Source organism: Symphalangus syndactylus, chromosome 23 (genome assembly GCF_028878055.3).
Source record: "Symphalangus syndactylus isolate Jambi chromosome 23, NHGRI_mSymSyn1-v2.1_pri, whole genome shotgun sequence".
Classification (NCBI taxonomy): Eukaryota; Metazoa; Chordata; class Mammalia; order Primates; family Hylobatidae; genus Symphalangus; species Symphalangus syndactylus.
This window is the reverse complement of record NC_072445.2, coordinates 17,962,449-17,983,348: the sequence shown is the minus strand read 5'-3', so window position 1 is coordinate 17,983,348 and position 20,900 is coordinate 17,962,449. Positions and strand designations below refer to the sequence as shown.

The 20,900-nt window shown below is 54.2% G+C and overlaps 1 protein-coding gene across 7 annotated transcripts in view; it reads right to left on the bottom strand.

Moving 5' to 3' along the window:
- Positions 1–364: 364 nt before the first annotated feature.
- TMEM63B (transmembrane protein 63B) overlaps positions 365–20,900 on the bottom strand; it is a 28,873-nt gene continuing 8,337 nt past the window's right edge. For 5 of the 7 annotated variants that reach the window (XM_055263235.2, XM_063633091.1, XM_055263237.2 and 2 more), the window contains 21 exons: positions 20,764–20,802; positions 19,693–19,783; positions 17,624–17,661; positions 16,536–16,678; positions 16,386–16,437; positions 15,787–15,895; positions 15,050–15,120; positions 8,952–9,032; positions 8,393–8,516; positions 7,514–7,647; positions 7,249–7,386; positions 6,955–7,108; positions 5,932–6,038; positions 5,588–5,674; positions 5,269–5,334; positions 3,891–4,053; positions 3,182–3,287; positions 2,040–2,207; positions 1,684–1,799; positions 1,427–1,507; positions 365–1,180 (listed from right to left, as the gene is read on the bottom strand). In XM_055263235.2, coding sequence (XP_055119210.1) covers positions 989–1,180; positions 1,427–1,507; positions 1,684–1,799; positions 2,040–2,207; positions 3,182–3,287; positions 3,891–4,053; positions 5,269–5,334; positions 5,588–5,674; positions 5,932–6,038; positions 6,955–7,108; positions 7,249–7,386; positions 7,514–7,647; positions 8,393–8,516; positions 8,952–9,032; positions 15,050–15,120; positions 15,787–15,895; positions 16,386–16,437; positions 16,536–16,678; positions 17,624–17,661; positions 19,693–19,783; positions 20,764–20,802 — 2,260 coding nt within the window. In that variant the 3' untranslated portion in view covers positions 365–988. The remainder of the gene's footprint in view (positions 1,181–1,426; positions 1,508–1,683; positions 1,800–2,039; positions 2,208–3,181; positions 3,288–3,890; positions 4,054–5,268; positions 5,335–5,587; positions 5,675–5,931; positions 6,039–6,954; positions 7,109–7,248; positions 7,387–7,513; positions 7,648–8,392; positions 8,517–8,951; positions 9,033–15,049; positions 15,121–15,786; positions 15,896–16,385; positions 16,438–16,535; positions 16,679–17,623; positions 17,662–19,692; positions 19,784–20,763; positions 20,803–20,900) is intronic. The other 2 variants (XM_063633092.1, XM_055263238.2) reach the window with 1 other exon arrangement.

Here is a 20,900-nt window from a genome sequence, read left to right as displayed (position 1 = left end):
GCTGGCGCCAGGCTTACTTTGAGGTGCTCATAAGGGCCTTCGTCCTGGCCTAGCATGGACCCTGTGGCTTTGCACGACCTTTTCTCCCTGAATCTCTGTCCCATGTGTGTTGCTCAGGGACTCAGGGGAATGATCAGAGTGGGCGGGGCCGGTATGGTGGCCACCTGGGCACAGGGGCCCTTCCTGCCTCTGAGATATCCCTTAAGTCTCTCCCCAGCCCCACTCTCTCCTCTCTGTGACACAGAAATGAGACTCTGAACAAGTCCCTTGCCCAGCGTCATGCAGGGACCTCAAACAGGCCCTCCAGATAGGAGGGTGGGGACCTAGCCCAGGTGCCCAGGGCAGCACAAGTCAGACACCTGCCTCAGAGCTTTTCTCTGTTTTTATTTTAAAGGAAAAAAAACAAAAAAACAAACAAAAAAAACAGTGCAAAAACCCATTTTCCAGTGTCAGCCTTGCCCACCCCCACCCCCAGGCCACCCCAGCTCTGAGCCTGACTCTTCCTCCCACTCAGCACCCCCTCCCTTCTCATGCATCCCCTAGGGACTGGAGGATCCACTTCCCTGGAGGGCCAGATCCCAGGAGGAACTGTGGGGTGGAAAAAACCGGGGGTGACAGCCCCAGATCCACCTGCCCCCCAGGTCTCCAGCCACCAGCACCAGATGCACCAGGTACTCCTCTTGGCTCTCATTAACCCTTTCCTGGTCATGCTACTAGCTGGGGAGGGGTGGGGGGTACTGATCTGGGGGAACTCCCTCTGCACCCCTCTTTGCCCCGGGGCCGGCTCGGGGCTCTCCTCACTGAGGTTGGGGGGCTCCCTCCCTCCATCGTGGGGGAGAGCGGTGAAATCCCCAGGTTTAAATACCTTAATGAAAGCAGGGGCTGGGAAGGAAGGGGCTTTAGATCTAATAAATTATTAGCGTTTTAGTGTCCGTGGGAGTGGGGGTGGGGTGGGGCAGGATGTGGCCTCCAGGGCCCCTCCCTCCCCTTACTGGTGAATCTCATTCTCTATGAGGCTGTCCTCGCAAGACTGGAAGTCTGTGTCCGTGAGGCCGTCGGGTGGCATCAGCAACTCCTCATCTTGGGATGAGGATGATGGAGGCTCATCCCCTGAGCTCCCAGGAGCCCCATCCCCATCCCCGTCCACCTCTGAGTCCTGCAGCACCTGAGCGATGTATTTCTGAAGGGGGAGAGGAAATGGGGGCAAGGTGAACAGATGCCCCTCATGGATTGCAGGAACATCAGGGCATGAAGGACAGCAGAGTGGGCAGGGCCCTGGGGGGCAGGGGGAGCCCTCCAGGGAGACCAGCTCTCTCCCCGCCCCCATGGGGTCTGGCACAGGTTCCGCTTTCTGCAGGACTAAGGGAACACTGGACTTTGAGGCTGAGTCTGTCAGAGGCCCCTCCCAACCCTTGAGGGCACTCACCGCAGATTTGGGGACAGCAGCAGCAGTGGGGGGCCGTCCATTGCTTCTGGGGTCCACAGTATCTGTCTCCGTGTGCTCAATCTTGAGGGGCCCAGAATGAGTCAGGAAGTGGGGGCATGTCCTCAGCCCTGATCATGACCCCACGCCTGCTTGGCCCTGTTGGCGCTGCCCTCAGCCCTCGCCAGCCCTGTGGCCCTCTGCATCCCTCCCCTTGAGCTCCTGCCCGCAGCCATCCGCCTGCCACCCTCGCCCCACACCTTGTAGTTGTGGGCACTGAGGTATTTGAAGTGTCCAAAGCAGACGTGGCAGAGACAGATGACGATGGTGATGACCAGGACCACGAATGTGAACATAGACGTGGGAGCTAGGAACCCTGGTGTTGGGGGGCAAAGAATGGGGTTGCTATCTCCTGTGGGCCCCCGCAGGGCTTCCCCACCCCAGCTTCTGATACCCTCTGAATGCAGTCCTCACTCTCCCAGGTGCTATAGACTGGCCCCAGCCTCTCCCAGGCCCCTTGCCTGCCACCCCCAGCCATGCGGCTTCTCCTGTGGCCTGCTCTGGCTGGAATCCACTCTGCTCACCATCCCCCGTTCCCTGGGTAGGAATCCCTCACCCGTGCGCATGGTGGAAAAGAAGAGCAGCCAGAAGAGGCAGAGGATGGGCGCGGCCACCACCTGGTTCACAGCCCCTGAGTGGATCTTCTTGTCCAGCTTGGCCGGCAGGTAGGCGTAGTAGAGATTGTACCTGTCTACCAGGTGCTTCAGCAGCATGTACATGAGCCCTAAGGGAAGCCACATGGGCCCTGACCTTGGAACCAGTGCTGCCGAACCTTTTGTGTGTCTGTCACAGGTTGTTCTGGTCCTGAGAGTGCTGAAGGGTTGGCCCCCTCCTCCTGCCCGGGCCCCAGGACGGGATAGTGCCCCATGCCCCAGCATGATCACAGAACTTCAGCTTCCTCTGCTACAACCCTTCATTCTGCACTCCTCATCAGGAATGCTACTATTGGAAATCTAGTCATTTGGATCAACAAGCATCTTCTTAAAACTCATATTTTTCTCTAGCCCTGTCCCTAAACAGATAAGTATAAATTAAGGGACAAGTTCTATTTCCCCGGAGGCTGAGGGATAGGGAGTTTCTAATGAGGACAAGGATGTTAGTTTGGGAACTTGGAGCCTTCAATAACCAGGGAGGGTTGGTTAAGGAGTTGGGATGTTACTGGGGAGGAGAGTAGAGGCTACCAGTGGGGGTGATGGTTAAAGAGAAACTTTGCTAAACTTCAAAAAGGAAGAGAGACCTGGCCAAGTCACATAGCTCAGATACAGCAGACTATCTCCATGAGCGGCAAGGACCCATCCCACCCTGGAATCCAGGTCTTTCCTGAGTTTACAGGGTGGTGTAAAAGTGTGCACATGGATGCCTGTGTGGGAGTGTGTGTGTGAACCTGTCAGCCTGTACGTGATCTGTGTCCAAGCACATCCCGCTGAGGGAAGGCACAGGTGTGGGTGTGTATGGCCATGTTGGGGTGACTTTGCCCTGGGGCCCACATGCCAGCTGGGTCTGGCCTGAGCTGATGGCTCTCCCCCTCCTCCCCGCAGGCCAGGCCCCAGACTGAGCCAGGGACCGGGCGGGAGCCCCGAGGGGCCGGTCTCCCAGCCGGGCTCTGTCCACTCGGGGTGGCCTGCATTCCTAGAGTGGAGAGGGTGAGGTCCTGGGTCCCCCCGAGCAGGGCCCAGGTCCCGGCGCGGCGGTGCCTACCGAAGGGCACGATGATGGGGCAGGTGATACTGTAGGTCATGACCACCGTGAAGACGCACATCATCCAGGCGTAGGCTGCGCCAAACTGGAACTCGTAGGCCTGATGCTGGGGGGGAGATGGGCAGGAGGATGGCTCAGGGGGGCAGGAGGATGGCTCAGGGAGGCAGGGACTGACCAGAGGGGCAGGGAAGGAGGGAGGGGGAAGGGAGCCAGGACCTCTGGGGCAGGAAAAGAAGCCATGGGGAACAGGACCTAATGTCTAGGGTAGGGTAGGGCAGAGCAGACGGAGAGAGGGGCTATGGCCGAGGGGAGGGTCAGGGCGGTTGCAGTGATGGGGCATGGAGAGGGGCCTTCAAGGGTCGGGGCCTGGCAGGTAGGGAGCAAGAGTTGGGTAGACTTGGGAACGGGATGCCCAGACCCTCTTATTAAGACAGAGGGACCCTAGCGCTAGGGACCCAGATCTCCCCAACTCCCATCATAGAATGCTACTGTCAGAACTGGGAGGGGCCTTCAGGGTTACCTATGTCCACCCATGGCAAAATACGAAGGTCCCAGATATGGGAAGGGGATGGCCCGGAGCCACGGTGAGTCAACTGTACTCCCCAGGTCTCAGCCCTCCTGTGCCCTTCAACCCTAGCGCGATGGCTGCTGTTTCTGTTGGGCCACCAGGGGGCGCTGTGCGGGCCGCTGCTGCCCCAGGCGGCCGTACCCGCTTCACGTTGCGCCTCTCGGCGGCCGAGCGCGCCAGGCAGAGCCGGATCATGTACATGAGCAGGCCTGGGATGCGCAGCAGGTCCATGGCGTTGCCGATAAAGGCTGAGGCAATGACGTAGTTCACGAAGAAGGCGCCGTTGTCGGGCAGGAACACACACCTGCGGGCACCAGGTGCTCCAGCACTGCACCCTTGGGGTGACCCGGTGGCCGCCCGCCCACTGCCAGAACTACAGCACCCCACACCTCCACCACCAACATGCTTCTTCCATGTGGACACCCCCAGCTTAGCCCCCCAAGCACCTGTGCCCTGTTCCCCCCAGAGACATACAGAGTGGCAACAGACAGCTCCAAGAACTTGTGCCCCATGAAGACCCATGGAGAGAGTGCTCAAGACCACCTAAGGCTAGAATGTTCAGGGGAGAACTGTCCAGGACCCCCAAAGACAAGCCAGTGAGACCCTCAAAGAACCCAAAGGCTGACAGCCCCAGGAACACCCAGAAGTTTCCCCCACTTAGACCATAACTCGAGTTACCCCCAGAGTGTGACGTGAGCCTCAGATACCTCCACAAACAAGCTTTGAGACCCTCCCCCCGACATCTCTGGCGGAGCCCAGGAACCTTTATCAGTGCCTGAGATGCCCCAAGTGTGACTCAAAGATCACCACAGATGGCCTAGAGCAAAACCCCTAGAGTCTGTGCCCACAGCCATGGTGCATGACCCTCAATATATCCTCACATGATTCCCAGAGAAGATGCCCATACAGAACTCCACAGTCACATCTCTGAATAAAGGCCTGACATTTTAGAGATGTTCCCAGAACTTGTACCGCTAAACATCCCAAAGTGTGAGTCCTTTAGCTCCCCCCACTCCACAGACAACCCCAGAGTTATAAGGTCAAGAGCCTCCCACACATACCCAAAAATATGGGCTCTAGAGACCTTCAGGGATACCCCTAGTAGCCTCCAAGACACTCCCTAAGTATGACCAAGACCTCCCTAGAGATGGCTCCCCAAACCTCCCAAATGGAACTCCAGAGATGCCCATAGTTAGTCCCAGAATATGGGCACAAGACACCCCCATAGAAACTACCAGAATGTGGACCCCCAAGCCCCAAATATACCTTGAGGGTGATCTTAGCATCCAGACAGGTTACCAAAGAGTGAACACCAACACAGACCCCAGGGACTTCTACCATGTATACACACCCAAGACACCTTGTGGGTGCCTTTGGGGTAACCCCGCCAGTTCCTCTCTCTTTTTCCCCCTCCAGGGGTTGGAAGCTTTGTTGCACCCTCCCATGGGGCTGGCAATGTCTCTCAAGCATACCCACCCCTCCTGTCTGGTCTCTTTCCCCAGGGGCCCCAGTCACTCACTCAAACCGAATAGCTGCCTCAGCCAAGAATTTCTTATCAAAGAGCCAGCGGAAGAAGAGGTCCAGGCTGGAGGGAAGCAGAGGAGAGATGGGGTGGGAGCTGGAGTGGTGCAGAACACCAGGGGAGGGGAAGTCTCTCCTCTGTGAGCCACTGGGGAGACTCCCAGACACGGGGTGGGTAGCTCAGGAGGCCTGGGGGTGGCCAGGCTTCCCATCTTGGGCCCCTTGCTTTGTAGGGGAGGTAAGGAGCCTGAATTACTCTCCTCTCCCTGTCCTGCAGTCCCCCTACCCTGGCTCCTGTCCCATCCTCCTCAACTCACCTGCTCAGTCCCAGCGAGGGTAGGAGCAGCACCATGAAGATGAGGAAAGTGTAGCACTTGTGCATGGTGGTCCTGTTCTCCCCAGAGCTGGAGGGAGGGGAGCAGGGAACGGTACAGGTCAAGTGAGCCCAGGCCCCAGACTTGCTCCCCAACAAGGACAATGTCCAAGGAGTGTCCCCTGGGAAGGGTGGGCCTCCCAAGGTGAGGGTGCTGGGCACTACCCCTTCCCTGCCAGCGGTGGGACTGCCCAGGGCCAGGAGCCTGAAGGGCAAAGTGCTGCCCAGTGAGGACGGGTCATTGAGGGCAGGCCACAGCGAGGTGTGGTGTGAGTGGAGGCACCTTACCGTGTCCAGTGGGCTTCAAAGAAGGCTGAGTAGTAGACGATGGTGGGAAGCAGGGCCGAGAAGCACCACAGCAGCAGGGTGGGGAAGAACTGGGTGATGATGGGGTTCTGCAGCAGGGCACAGGGGGGTGTCAGGCAGGGCAGTCTAGGGGGCCCAGGTGGCTTTGCTTATGTGCCTCCTCCCCAGCTGGGCCCCGGGCCTCACAACTCTCAGGGCTCCCATGTTGGAAGTCCAGAACATGTGGAGGGCTGGGGTGAGGGTGGGGGCCAGGGCCATATGTATAACCCCAGGGTGAATAATACTGATAGTTAGCATTTGCTGAACACCTAGTATGTGCTAAGCACTGTTGATGTACTTTCCATGTCTTAATCCTCACAATAATGCTGTTACCCCGTTTGACAGATGAGTAAATGGAGGCAAAAAAAGATTCAATAGCTTCCCTAGCTAGCAAGCCATGAGGTAGGGATTTGAATCCATGCAGTCTGGGTCTTATCTATTATGGTATTATCACTCCTAGGATTTGCAAACTGTCCTTCTTCAAACTCTGAGGTTCTAAAGAGGTATGCTCTGTGCGTGGGAGGAGGGGTGAGGGGAGGCTAGGCAGACACGCATGCCACCCTACTGTCATTGGAGCAGCCCTGCTTTTCCACATTGGGTTTCACACCGATAAAGAGATCAGAATCCAAGTCTAAAAGCCACTGATCTAGTCGAACCTTTCCATTTTTTCAGTTAGAAAGACTGAGGGGTGAGGGAAGGGGACTTCTCTGAGATCAGGACTAAATGCAGGCTCTCTCTCTTCCCTGGGTGTTTCTCCAGGTGTTGCACACTTGAGGGTGGCCTCTCTGAGGGGGAAGGAGGCAGGGAGCCCAAGGGAAGTGCACACAGGGGTTTTTGGGAGCTGGTTGGTGGCACAGGGTTGGAACAAGCAGAATGGGCTGGGCTGGGCAGGTGGAAGAGGGATCAGGGCCCGGTATCTGTGTGTTGTGACCCAGTGTGGAAAGTGACAGGGGCATGGGGCCTCACGTTGAGGTACTCCACAGGCTTGGTGACATTGAACTTGTCCATGGTGGTGATGATGATGGCTGGAGTGGTGAGGAAGAAGAGGAGGATGAAGAGGACGACATTGATGACCAGGCAGCGTAGCCACCAGATGAAGCCTCGGATGGAGAGGTGCTCCCTGGAAAGGTGGGGAACGGTCACTCCAGGAACCAAGGGCAGAATTGGCCCCCAGTGACACCAAGACACTCCCTCTCCTCCGCCAACCTACTGAGCCCATCCCAGGCCCTGGAAAGCCTGCCCTGCCACCTGTTTGCTCACCAGTAGATGTTCTGGGGGTCAGGGGCATAGGACACGGTCCAGTTGGAGATGTGCAGGGACTCGCTGCAGGATGAGGGGCGTGGCTCCCCGCGGCAGGTGCAGCCCTGGCATTTACACACGTTGAAGTCCTTCAGGATGCTACAAAGATGGGCACTGGTTACCACAGGCCCACCCGGAGGCCACACCGCTGGCGGAAGGCCATGAGCACAGGGGTCAGGAAGCCCTGGAGGGCTGCTCAGGGCCGAGGGCCGAGTTGAGGACTCACATGGCAGTGATGGTCTCATTGTGGAAGGTGACAAAGGCCATGCCAAGAGGCTTCTCATTCACCTTCTCCTTCTCTCGCTTGTAGTCTTCCTTCAGCTTCTGCTCCAGCTTTGTGTAGTACTCAGTGGCCTCCACCTTTGTGGGAGGGTCAAGGACAGGCCTCTAGTGGGAAAGCCAGGCTAGGGCCTGCAGCATCCAGCCCACACTGACTTGGGGCTTCCTACAAGCCAGGCACTGCTCCTCTAAGCATTTTTTTTGGAGACAGGGTCTCGCTCTGATGCCCAGGCTGGAGTGTAGTGGTGGAATCTCAGCTCACTGGAGCCTCAACCTCCCAGGCTAAAGTGACCCTCCCACCTCAGCCTCCCAAGTGGCTGGGACTACATGTGTGCAGCACCATGCCTGGCTAATTTTTGTATTTTTTGTAGAGATCAGGTTTTGCCATGTTTCCCAGGCTGGTCTCAAACTCCTGGCTCAAGTGATCCACCCGCTTCAGCCTCACAAAGTGCTGGGATTACATGCATGTGCCACCGCACCCAGCACCTCCAAGCTTTTTTATATGTATTACTCACTTTACCCTCACAATACTCTCATAAGGTGGGTACGTTAACCCCATGAGGAAACTGAGGCACTGAGCGGTAAGCAACTTGCTCAAGTCCCCAGAGTCAGTGGGTACAGCACAACATTGTCCTTCTGGCTGACATTTTCTAATTTGAGGTTTGAAAACCTGGTCACTGTAGGGACATTAGACAAACCCAACAGTGGGAACCCAGGCTTTAAGGATTCCAGGGACAGGTGGGGACTCACTGAGGGCAGGGCCCCAGCCTTGCCTGCCCAGGACCTGTCCAACTTCTCCCGACTCAACAGCCAGCCTGCGTCATACCTGCTCACAGCCTCGCACCACGCAGCAGCAGAGGTGGCCGCAAGGCTTGGGGTTGATCATGGTGGGCACGTTCTCCTTGCTCTGGAGGTTTGTGAAGTACAGCTTTCCCCGCTCGGCCTTCTTCCTGTGGGACCCAGATGCCTGGTCACCTACATCAGCTTGGGGGTCATCTAGCTCACTCCCCAAGGACAGGAGCTGTCTTGTTCTTGAATTTGTTTAGGATATATGCTTTGGATGTGGCCACATCCCAAGGTCTCCCCACCCATCCCTAGAGGGCCAGAAGTTCTTCCTGCAGGCTGTCCTAAATTTCTCATACTGTAGCCAATGAGGCATGTCCTCAGATGCAGTGGGGACCATGGGCCCCCCTTCCCCTCACAACAAACTCTAACCTCCAGGCCTTGCTCTTTCCAGAGCTGAATTAACAGGCACTCCAACGAGTTGAATTAAAATCAAATGCCCTAGGAAAAAATCTAGAAGGGGAGCCTGTGTGGTAACCAAGATGTCCTCCACAATGGCAGGGGGCCCTTGGTGTCACCCTCCTCTGCCCCCAGTCCCTTACCTCTCTGCATCGAGGAACATTAGGCGAGCCACGTTGTAACACGGGCGGGCTTCGAGAACTGTGCAGTTGGGGTAGGCTTCCCTGAAACACAGTCCATGTATCATCTTGTGCAGGGACCCCACCCACCTGCCCCTGACTTTCATCCATGACCCCATCACCTTCAAGAAACACATCTCCGGCTGGATGTGGTGGCTCAAGTCTGTAATCCCAGCACTTTGGGGGACCGAGGCGGGAGGATCACCTGAGGTCAGGAGTCCGAAACCAGCCTGGCCAACATGGTGAAACCCTGTCTCTACTAAAAATACAAAAATTAGCTGGGCGTGGTGGCACATGCCTGTAGTCCCAGCTACTCAGGAGGCTGAGGCAGGAGAATTGCTTGAACCTGGGAGGCGGAGGTTGCAGTGAGCCAAGATCACGCCACTGCACTCCAGACTGGGCGACAGAGCGAGACTCCATCTCAAAGAAAAAAAAAAAAAGACAAAAAAACCCACATCTCCAATTCAAGCTGCCTTTTTCTTAGTCTACAAAACTGAGAGTTCCCCAAGAATAAAGCTTTGGAGTTCCTCCTCAAGCTTATCTGAGTGGGGAAGTGGGAGCAGAAGGCCTGAGCACTGTGTGAGTGCAGGCTGGGCTAACGAACCAGGATGTGTAGTGGCACACTGCATGCGGCTGGGGAAGCCAGGGCTATGGTCTGATTCCTGTCCAGGGCTGTGACCTTTAGGTTGAAAGAAACTATATCTAGTCATAGGCTACATACTTCCTTAACCCCTTTCCCAGAAGACCTGGTCACAGCCCAACACTTAGCCTTCACCACAGACTGACCTCAACCAACCCATAACCCAGTCTACAAAATCATCTCTAACTTTGGCCCAAGACAGACAAGAGATTGATCCTGACCCCTGACCAGGGTGAGACTGACCTGTAACCCTGGCCAAAGACTGACCCTTAAGCCCACCCTGGCCAAAGACTGACCCCAGACCTGTTACCCAGACCCAAGACTGACCTCCTAACCCTGACCCCAGATTCATCCCTACCTTAAGACTGACCAGAGAGAAACTGGCACTGACTCACTAGTACCTGGTACCGGGCAGGGCTTGAAGAATGCTTGCTGAGTGAAGGAATAGTTCATTTTTTTGTTTGTTTGTTTCAAATATTTTGAGATGGGGTCTTGTTGTATTGCCCAGGCTGGTCTTAAACTCCTGGGTTCAAGTGATCCTCCTGCCTCAGCTTCCCAACGTGCGGGCATTACACTAGTGAACACCATGGCTGGCGGGAATAGTTTCTTTTTGTTTTGTTTTTGTTTTTGTTTTGTTTTGTTTTTGAGACGGAGTCTCACTCTGTCACCCGGGCTAGAATGCAGTGGTGTGATCTTGGCTCACTGCAACCTTTGCTTCCTGGGTTCAAGTGATTCTCGTGCTTCAGCCTTCCGAGTAGCTGGGATTACAGGTGTGTGCCACCACACCCGGCTAAATTTTTTTTTTTTTTTTGTATTTTTAGCAGAGATGGGGTTTCAACACGTTGGCCAGGCTGGTCTGGAACTCCTGACCTCAGGTGATTGGCCCGCCCTGGCCTCCCAAAGTGCTGGGATTACAGGCATGAGCCGCCGTACCCAGCCTAATAGCTTTTTTTTTTTTTTTTTTTTTTTGAGGCAGAGTCTTGCTCTGTCGCCCAGGCTGGAGTGCAATGGTGCAATCTCAGCTCACTGTAACCTCCACCTCTTGGGTTCAAGCGATTCCCCTGTCTCAGCCTCCCCAGTAGCTGGGATTATAGGCATGCACCACCACGCCTGGCTAATTTTTATGTTTTTAGTAGAGATGGGGTTTCACCATCTTGGCCAGGCTGGTCCTGAACTCCTGATCTTGTGATTCACCCGCCTCGGTCCCCCAAAGTGCTGGGATTACAGGTGTGAGCCACCGCGCCTGGCCAGTAGTTTGTTTTTAAATCTGATCACGCGCTGTTCTTTGATCCTAATCCTTAATCTAGACTGAGTCCCCATCTTTTTATATTTTATTAAAATTTTTAGGTTGAACACAGTGGCTCGTGCCTGTAATCCCAACACTTTGAGAGGCTGAGACAGGAGGATTGCTTGAGGCCAGCCTGGGCAACATAGCGAGTGAGACCCCATCTCTAAAAAAAGAAAAAAAAATTTAGCCAGGTGTGGTGGTGAGTGCCTGTAGTCCCAGCTACTCGGGAGTCTGAGGCAGGAGGATCGATTCAGCCTAGGAGGTCAAGGCTGCAGTGAGCCGTGACCACACCCCTGTATTGCAGCACTCCAGCCAGGGAGACAGAGTGAGACTCTGTCTCAAAAAAATTTTTTTTTTTTTTAATGAAGGACCACCAAGTATTGAATGCATGAGTCACTGTTCTAAAGTATTAAGATAGTCCTCATAAACCCATGAGAATTTAGAAACTTAAAACTGGGATAGGGTCCTTGAAATGTACTTCCCAGGAGGCCGAAGACCTTTTCTCTGATATTGTTCCTCAAACCATTTTAGGTTTCCCCTTTGGAAGGGTGAGCTCTCATTCTCACTAAACTCATCTCTAATCCTCTAAATCCAACCACACAGGCCCCTTGATTTGCATGCAAGATATTTCCTAATTGTGCTGAGACAGTCTTCCAATCCAGACAGACCGCAGACTCGGACCACAAGCCCTGCCTAATCTTGACAATGAGCTCAAGGGCTGTCTCTTACTCCTCACCATATACCCAGCCCTGTCCCAACAGCTTGTATATAGTAGGTGTTCAATACACATGTGGTAAATGAGCAGATCGATGAAATGGCTACTCCATAATGCTCATCCCAGTGATCCAAAAAACTCCAGTTAGGACTAGAGTCTCCCTTACCCCTGCTTATAGGCTGACCTCTCCTAAACAAAACTATAGACCAACCCCTGAAACACAGCTAGGATCTTCAGCTTCCCAAGGGCACTGATCAGGTCTGGTTATACACTGTCTCCCAGGCATGAAGCACATAGTAGGTATACAATAAATGTGGGCTGAATGAATAGACAGTTGACTAGTAGGGTTCACTCAGGTCTCTGTTCAAATGCCACCCTGTCAGAGTCCCTCCCTGTCCACCCCATCAGAAATAGCAACCCTTCCCAACCCCTCTTACCCTGCCCGCGTCCCTGCTGTGGTTTTCTTAGCACCTACCCCCTCTTGACACAGTCTCTATTACTAGTTCATCTATTCCCTGTTCACCACTCCCCACTAAAATGTAAGCAAATGAGGGCAGGTCTTCTGTTGTTTACTGCTATACCCCCAGCTCCTCCCCATGCAGGCACAGAGCAGGTGCTCACTAGATATTTGTATCAAAACAAAAACAAAAACAAAAACAAACACCAGATTTCAATACAAGCTGACAACTGATTCCAACTGTATGGTAATTTTTTTTTTTTTTTTTTTTTTTTTTTGAGACAGAGTCTCGCTCTGTCACCCAGGCTGGAGTGCAGTGGCGTGATCTCAGCTCACTGCAAGCTCCGCCTCCCGGGTTCACGCCATTCTCCTGCATCAGCCTCTCCGAGTAGCTGGGACTACAGGCGCCCGCCACCACGCCCGGCTAATTTTTTGTATTTTTAGTAGAGACGGGGTTTCACCGTGGTCTCGATCTCCTGACCTCGTGATCCGCCCGCCTCGGCCTCCCAAAGTGCTGGGATTACAAGCGTGAGCCACCGCGCCTGGCCTGATTCCAACTGTATGGTAATATTAAGATGTCACCTAATTCATTGTTACGAGAGATGGTATGAGAAAAAAAAAAGATGTCACCTAATTCTGAGTACACACTGTCCTTAATCCTGATCCAGAGTGCCCTTTAATGCTGATGACAGCTGGAACCTCAGATAGGACCCCAAATAGTTCTCTCATACTGACAAGAATGATCTAATTTTGACTGCTGCTTTATAGCCTGTATAAGGGCTGGGCTTGTTTCTAATTTATTTGTGCCTGGCACATAGAAGGTTGTCAATAATTGCATATAGTATGAAAGAGTATCCATCTACTAATGCTGATCACACACCAGTCCTTACTCTTCTAACACAGGCTCTGGAATCTGACCCTGACCAGATAGATGTTCACTCTCAATCCTGCCCAAACACTATCTCTGATTGGATCACACACTGGCCTGACAATGAGTGAACTCTGATTCTGGCCAACTGACAGGTCTGGACCTCAGATTAAACCTTGATTCTTTACTTTCTTTCTTTCTTGAGACAGGATCTTGCCCTATTACCCAGGCTGGAGCACGGTGGCGCAATCACAGTTCACTACAGCATGAGCCTCTTGGGCTCAAGCCATCCTCCCACCTCAGTCACCTGAGTAGTTGGGACTACTGGTGCATGCTACCATGTCTGGCTAATTTTTATACTTTTTGTAGAGATAGAGTTTTGACATGTTGTCCAGGCTGGTCTTGAACTCCCGGGCTCAAGCAATCTTCTCAAGGGGATTACAGGCATGAGCCACCACACCTGGCCTAAACCCTGATTCTGATGGTAGACTGAGCCCAAATCTCAACCTCAGTCTGGGCCATGATCCAGACCACCAACGTCCTTTATCATGACCACTGGCCAGCTCCTGATTCTGACCACAGACTGACCTCAGAGCAATCTCTCATCAGGCCCTGGCCTAGCTCCTAAAGCCGATCGCCATACTATGAACCCCCTGAGAACTCAATGATTTTTTTTTTCTTTTTTTTTGAGACAGTCTTGCTCTGTCATCCAGCTGAAGTGCAGTGGCACGATCTCGGCTCACTGCAACCTCTGCCTCCTGGGTTCAAGCGATTCTTCTGCCTCAGCCTCCTGAGTAGCTGGGACTACTGGTGCGTGCCACCACGCCCGGCTGATTTTTGTATTTTCAGTAGAGATGGGGTTTCACCATATTGGCCAGGCTGGTCTCAAACTCCTGGCCTCAGTGATCTTTTTTTTTTTAAAGACAGGGGGTCTCACTATGCGGACCAGGCTGGTCTTGAACTCCTGGCCTCAAGTAATCCTCCCATTTTGGCCTCCCAAAGTGTTGGGATTACAGGCGTGAGCCACTGTGCCTGGCCTCTTCTATTTTTTATTTTTTGAAACATTTGAAACAGGGTCTTGCTCTGTCACCCAGGCTGGAGTGCAGTGATGCAAACACGGCTCACTGCAGCCTCGACCTCCTGGGTTCAAGCGATCCTCCCACCTCAGCCTCCCAAGTAGCTGGGACTACAGGCGCACGCCACCACACCTGGCTAAGTTTGGTTTTTTTTGGTAGAGATGGGGTCTTGCTATGTTGCCCAGGCTGGTCTTCAACTCCTGGGCTCAAGTGATCTGCCCACTTTGGCCTCCCAAAGTGCTGGGATTCCAGGCGTGAGCCACCGTGCCTGGCCTCATTCATTTTTTACAGTCCCGAAGCCTACAACAGTAACTTATGACTAACAGCACTTGAGAAAGTTTGCTGAGTGAACAGATGCCTGTGTGAGAAGAGCCCTAATCCTGTGGTATAGAGACTGTCCCTACACACCCCCATGGAGGGGCCCTTCACTCTGATTCCCCACCCTATGAGCTGCGCCCCAAGGTGCATCCTTAGCCATGGGGTGACCAGGTGAGTTCCCTCTTTGCCTCATTACACCACCTCCCTTCTCTCTAGTTTCTGGCCACCGGTCTGCTCTACCCACCCCAAGACATAATTCTAGAGCTGAAAAAGCCTCAGAGAATACACAGTTCAAGTTCTCCTGGACTCCTTGGAATCCACTGGAAACCAAGGAGCTTCTCCCTGTCATGTCTGCACACAAACTCCAGAATGCTGCTTTTAATTTCGAAGAAGCTATATACTCCAGTGGATCCTGGGTCAACAACCTATGACCCAGTCTGAGCCAGGAGGAGGTTTTGGGGGTAGGGGGTTTGAATGACTTACTCTTCAAGTTTTTGTCTTATTTTTCCTGTTCTTAAAGGGGCCTATCACCTGACCCAAGTGCTAAACCACCCTGGAATCGGACATTTCTTCCTGGATCTAATCTCTATCCCACCCACAGCAGAGCTCCAGGTTAGGGTATAAGGATGTTCTTGGAGTTCAAAGGCAGAGAAGGCTCTGCAGCAGGGCTTGAGGGTAGGGGGAAGCGTGGCTTACTCACTCAAAATGCTTCTTGATCTTTTCTGACTCTGCATATTTGGAGATTCCATTGATGAAGAGGGTCCGCTTCACCTGGGTGACAGGGGAGTGGGTTTGCCTTCTGAGGCTTGACCCCAGCAGAGCCAGGGGATGTGAGGGGTGGGGGGCATTAGAGAAGGAGGCTTTGTTTTGAGGGGGTAGAGAAGTAGGTGAGCAGAGGGGAGCAGATGGGGTGGGAGGAGGCCTTAGTTATGGATCAGCCAGGTCCCAGGGAAAGCAGGGGAGTGTTTCTAACCGAAATCAGGCAGTGAGCCTAACAAAAAAGCCACGCCGTCCCATGCTCTTGAGGGGTTATAGAGGCAGAAGGGGGTACTACTTTCAGCTCCTTAGACCCCGAGGACCCAGCACAGTGGCTGGCATGGAGTAGGTGTCCGGTTCTGGCTTGGTAAGTGCATGTAGAAGGGGAAGGAATATTACTATCCTAGTATCAGCCACAGCTATTTCCCCAAGTGCTGGGCACAGCACGGCTGTTTCTGTGTATTCCCCACAACCTTGGGGGAGGTACTGTTGTTATCCCATTTTACAGATGAGAAAATCGTGGCTTGGGAGGTTATATAACTTGCAGATGGGAGCTCCTGAGCTGCTGTGCTAGCATTCAAACCTAGCTAACACCTCTTGGGGCTGAGACAAAAGAGGCCTGCAGGGAAGGGAAGGGAAGAGGCTGGGGGCGGGGCAGGACCTGGGCTCTGCTCCACGCACCAGATCGTCCTCCTTGTAGCGCATCTTGGAGGTGTGTCTACGCATGCTGTAGACGGTGAGCAGCAGATACAGGAAGGCGAAGGAGGTGTGCAGCCATAGCAGGTTGTTCCTGGGAGGAGACAGGATACATGGGAGCCAGTGGGGCTAGGACACACTCAGACGAGACACCTCAGCCTGTCGGCGTTAAACCCTTGATACAAGCAGGGCCCTCTACTGCCACCAGCCTTCTGGCACTGACTCCTCACAAGGGTCGCCGACATCCCACATCCCCTAGACAACCAAGATTCTTCCATTCCAATGAAAATGTCCCTGATAGGTCACCTTTCTATGCCCTACCCGCTGGCTACAGTGTCTCCAACTGTCCCAGCTAGCCCTCCCTGGTTCCTGAGATTTCACCCTCCTCTTCTGTATCCTCTTCATCCTTGGGGGATCCTCAGCAGGCATCTCCCTCTTCTGTCTCCAACCCAAGCCCTCAGGGACCCACAGCCATCCCTGTAGCCTCTGCTCCCATCAACGCGGCTGCCTTTCCTCCCTGTCCCACATCATGGCCCAGACTCTGGTCGTAGACCTTGGCCTGGCCGACCGGCTTTGCATCTTACCCTGATTTCAAGTTGGCAATGGTGGTTCTCCCAAAGCTGTAGGCATTGTTCTCTGCGGGGTGGGAAGAGGGAGAGGATGATGGTGGGGTCAGGGCACATCTCCTCCAGCCCCATCCTCTCTCCACCCTAGCCGTCCTGGCCCTCACTGACCCAGCAGGTCCCCTGAGAAGTTGACAGGCAGCACGATGCCTACGGAGAGGACGCCCACAACCACCAGCAGCCCGATGATGTGCCGCTGAAAGGACAGGTAGTGCACGGCATCGCCCCCACATTTGTCCCGGATCTCATCATCCCTGCAGCCGTATGGGGTGGACAGAGGAATTAGGTTAGGACCAGGGCAAGAAGGGGGCTGCAACTTGCCTGCCCTGACCCACCCCCACCCCAAACCCACCCTAGCTCCAGCTGATCTGGCAGTAGTATAGGGCTGAAATAGGACTTCTTGGTCCCCTATTTTCTGTGAGGGGAGAGGGGAGCAAGGGGAAAGAGACGGGGAGGGAGAAAAAGGAGAAATGCATGGAGAAGGGGAGGGAAGAAGGCAGAGGGCTAGAAGGAAAAAATAGGTAAAAGAAAGAAGAGACTGCAGAGACAGGAAGGGGAAGAAGAAAAATGAGGAATGCAGAGAAAACGGAAGAAAAAAGAGAAATATCTGAGGAGGGAGGAAGGGCAGAGAGGAGGACCAGCAGGAGGAGGAGTGGTGAAAGAGGCAGAAGTGAAGGAAGGATGGGAGGAGGTGCAGCAGCAGCAGTGAAGCGCGGTACCCTTGGGGGAGGCCTGGGGGAGTGGGTGGCGGCAGTGCTGACTTGTCCTGGCTTCCTGCCTTTCTCAGCACTCACTGCCTGCCTGCTGGACTCTGGCTAGATCTCCTGAGTTCTGCCTGCTGGACACAGGCTCTGCCTGCAGCTGGCTGGTTGCTCCCAGCCTACTGCTGCCCCCACCCACTGGCTGCACAGAGGCTGAGGCAGGGGCTTCACCCCTTCCCTCAAGGTGGGGCTGGGCAGGGAGAGAAGGGGTGGGGGGGGCAGGCAGGGGGTCACAGAGGAGATTATGGGGTCAAGTGAGTGTTCAGGGGACAGCAGAGGCTCAGGCCCCCAGGGCTTGGCCTTCGAGAGCAGGGAGGAGGGTGCTGGGCTGGCGAGGAGTGCTAAGGCCCTGAAAGCTGCTGGCTTCTGAATTTTGTAGGGAGATGCCAGGTTCTGAAGTTTCTCTCTTTCTTTAGAGCTTGAAGATGGTCCACTTACTTTATCCTGAAGATGGCTGTCAGCCAGGAACAGAAACCCTAGGGGAACAGAGGGCTGTCAGCGGGAGTCCCCAGCCCACCAACCCAAAGCTCTCTTCTCCCTCAAGTCCCACCCATTCTCATAATTACCTCCAGGCACAGCTTCCACACCCCTCACTAAAAAAAAATCCTTATACCCTCAGAACAAGCTTATCCCCAAAAAGGGAGAGAGGGAAGGTCTCAGCCCTCAAAGAAAAAAGACCAACACTAAACAGGGTTGTCTGTGAATCCTCACGTCCAGATCTACACATTTCTGCAAATACCCTGTGGCTGTGTGGGCCACGGTGGGATGGGTGGGGCTTGGGGTTCTAAGGTTAGCAGGACCTCCAGACCTTTGGCTAATAATAGTTTGCAACATGGCTGCCAAAAGCAGAGAAGAGGGCCTTGCTGCCTAAATTCCAGCTATTTATCCTCTAGTCTACCCTAGTAGGACTAAAGCCCAGGGTCACTGTGACCTGCTAGGTATCTCCCCACCTCCGGCCAGGTGCGGTGGCTCACGCCTGTAATCCCAGCACTTTTGGAGGCCGAGGCGGGCGGATCACCTGAGGTCAGGAGTTCAAGATCAGCCTGGCCAACATGGTGACACCCCGTCTCTACAAAAATTAGCTGGGTGTGGTGATGCATGCCTGTAATCCCAGTTACTTGGGAGGCTGAGGCTGGAGAATTGCTTGAACCCAGGAGGCGGAGGTTGCAGTGAGCCGAGATCACGCCACTGCACTCTAGCCTGGGTGACAGAGCAAGACTCTGTCTCAGGGAAAAATTAAAAAAAAAAAAAAAAAGATATCTCTCCCCTCCACCCTCCAGGCATGTAAAGGCAGAGAATGGGGATATTCTGGGGAGGGCTGGGCAGAGGGCACCCTGCCCCAAACTCCATCCCCGAGAAGGTCCAGACATAACACAGGATGGGGTAGAAAGGTGCCTTTTGGCCATGATTCAGGACTATGCTACCTGTTGCCAACATCACCTGAGTCTGGGGACCATCTGGACACCTCTGGCTAGCAGGTGTGACAACTTTGCCACCTACCAGTATGGGTCCAACTCAGGAAGCTGAAGGCCATCTTCTGCTGGGACTGCTGGAAGAGTTGCCACCCCTAGGACTTGCAGCCCAGGAGGGACTGACCAGGGCCACCCCCTATCTGAGGATTAGAGTTCTGACTAGGCTCCTCACCTTCATGGAATTAATGATGAAGAGCCAGGCACATAACACCTGTGTGTTAGGTCTGATATGAAAGGGGTCTGGAGTCTTATGAACTGCCATTCACATGTCTTGTTGAAAGGGACCACTGCCACTCAGCTCCAATCCACAAGCAGGCCAACTGGCCCCACACAGCCAGGGGCCACCCACCTGCAACCTCCAAGCAACATGACAGATTCTGTTTTGCTAGACAGGGCTGGAGGGCTTATTATTTCTTTTTTTGCTTGTTTTGAAATGGAGTCTCGCTCTGTCGCCCAGGCTAGAGTGCAGTGGGGCGATCTCAGCTCACTGCAAGTTCTGCCTCCCAAGTTCACGCCATTCTCCGGCCTCAGCCTTCCAAGTAGCTGGGATTACAGGCGCCCGCCACCACGCCCGGCTAATTTTTTATATTTTTAGTAGAGACGGGGTTTCACTGTGTTAGCCAGGATGGTCTCGATCTACTGACCTCGTGATCCTCCCGCCTTGGCCTCCCAAAGTGCTGGGATTACAGGCGTGAGCCAAGGGCTTATTATTATTTCTAAAACCATGACTACAGAAAAAAGGTGGCCTTAGGATTAATCAGCAGAAGTGGGCACAGAACTCTTTGTGGCAAACAAAGTTGGGAATTCATGAATGTTAGGGCTGTGCTAGTTTGGAGGCTTTGACATAGAGGACAGGAGCCAGGAGTTCAGGGCCTGGGGGGTCATCCTGTGGCTCCTTGGATGAATCACGTTCTTTGCTGAGGAGGAGGCCAAACCAGCATTCCTGACTCCACATCACTGAAAGTGAGGGACTTCTCAGCCCATGTGCCCTGGGGGTGGGGTGGGGGACTAAGAAGTTTGGGGGAGGGCACTCACATTGTCCCTTTGGTCAAAGTCAACGGAGCTGGAGACAGAGGTGAGACGCTCATACCGGTCATGGCTGTCCCCGTGCATAGCTGAAGCCACACTGGGGGTGAGGGAGATGAGAGATCAGAGAGCCTGGTGAGTCTGAGCCCCCGGGGAGCTGGGCTGAGTGCTCCAGAGCTCCAGGGCTATAGAAGGCACAGAAGGCACAGGAAGCACAGAGGCTGAAGCAGAGGAATGACTGCCCTCTACCCTGCTTCCCTCAAATATGCCTCTTCCTTTCAGGGGGACTCAGGGTGGGAGCAGAGGTGGGCACTGATGCTGGGCAGTGGGGACTCGAGGGAGGAGGTAATCTTCATCATCTCCCTAAGGAGGCTGAAGCGAGAATGCCAGAGGGCCCTGCAGTTCCAGAGTTGACTGGCAGGGGCCGGGGGCGGGCAACGGAGCCAATATTATGCAAAGAGCAATGAGGAGGTGGAGGAAAGGATGGACCAGGAGAGCCTGGAAGGGCTGGGGAGACTGGAAGGTCTCCTGGGTGGGACCCTACCCTCCGATCCCCTCCCTCTTCCCTGACTCCAACAGCTGCTACAACTCCAACTCCAATCCTATAGACAGAGATGACAAAGTGACAAAAAAGCCCAGACTGGGGGGCTCCTTGGGCAGCCCTCCTCCCAGGCCTCCAGAAGAGGTGAGCGGGGAACCCTGGAATATGAAGAACTAGCTGTTAGCGGACAAGAAGCTGCTGGTGACACCCAATCTTGTCTCTACGTGATTGTGCTGAGGATTTCCTGGAGGACAGCCCCTCCCCTCCAGCCAACAAGGGCTGCATAGGCAGGGGCACACAGGGAGGGACTTCTCCCAGGCAGGGAGCCAGAGGGAGAGATGAACGGGAGGTGAGGCAGAGACAAGCTGGGGAGCCCCCTGCTCTGCAAAGCACACCGCCTGCGTTAATCCGAAACATGAGCCTGCAGAGGAGAAAACTGCAAAAAGAAACCAGCAACTTGGCAGGAAGAGAAGAGAAGCGTGAGAGAAGAAAAGGGAAAGCTGGTTTAGTGGGAATGAGGGGGCTGGTGCCCCACATACTATTCCTGTTCCACTCGGTCCCTCTCCTGCCGCCGAAGCCTGGGGACAGAGAACAGACAGGGTTAGCAGGGGTGGGGGAGAGTCCCTGGGGACAGGTGAGGAACAGGGGCCCAACTTAGGGCCCTCATGCCCCCATG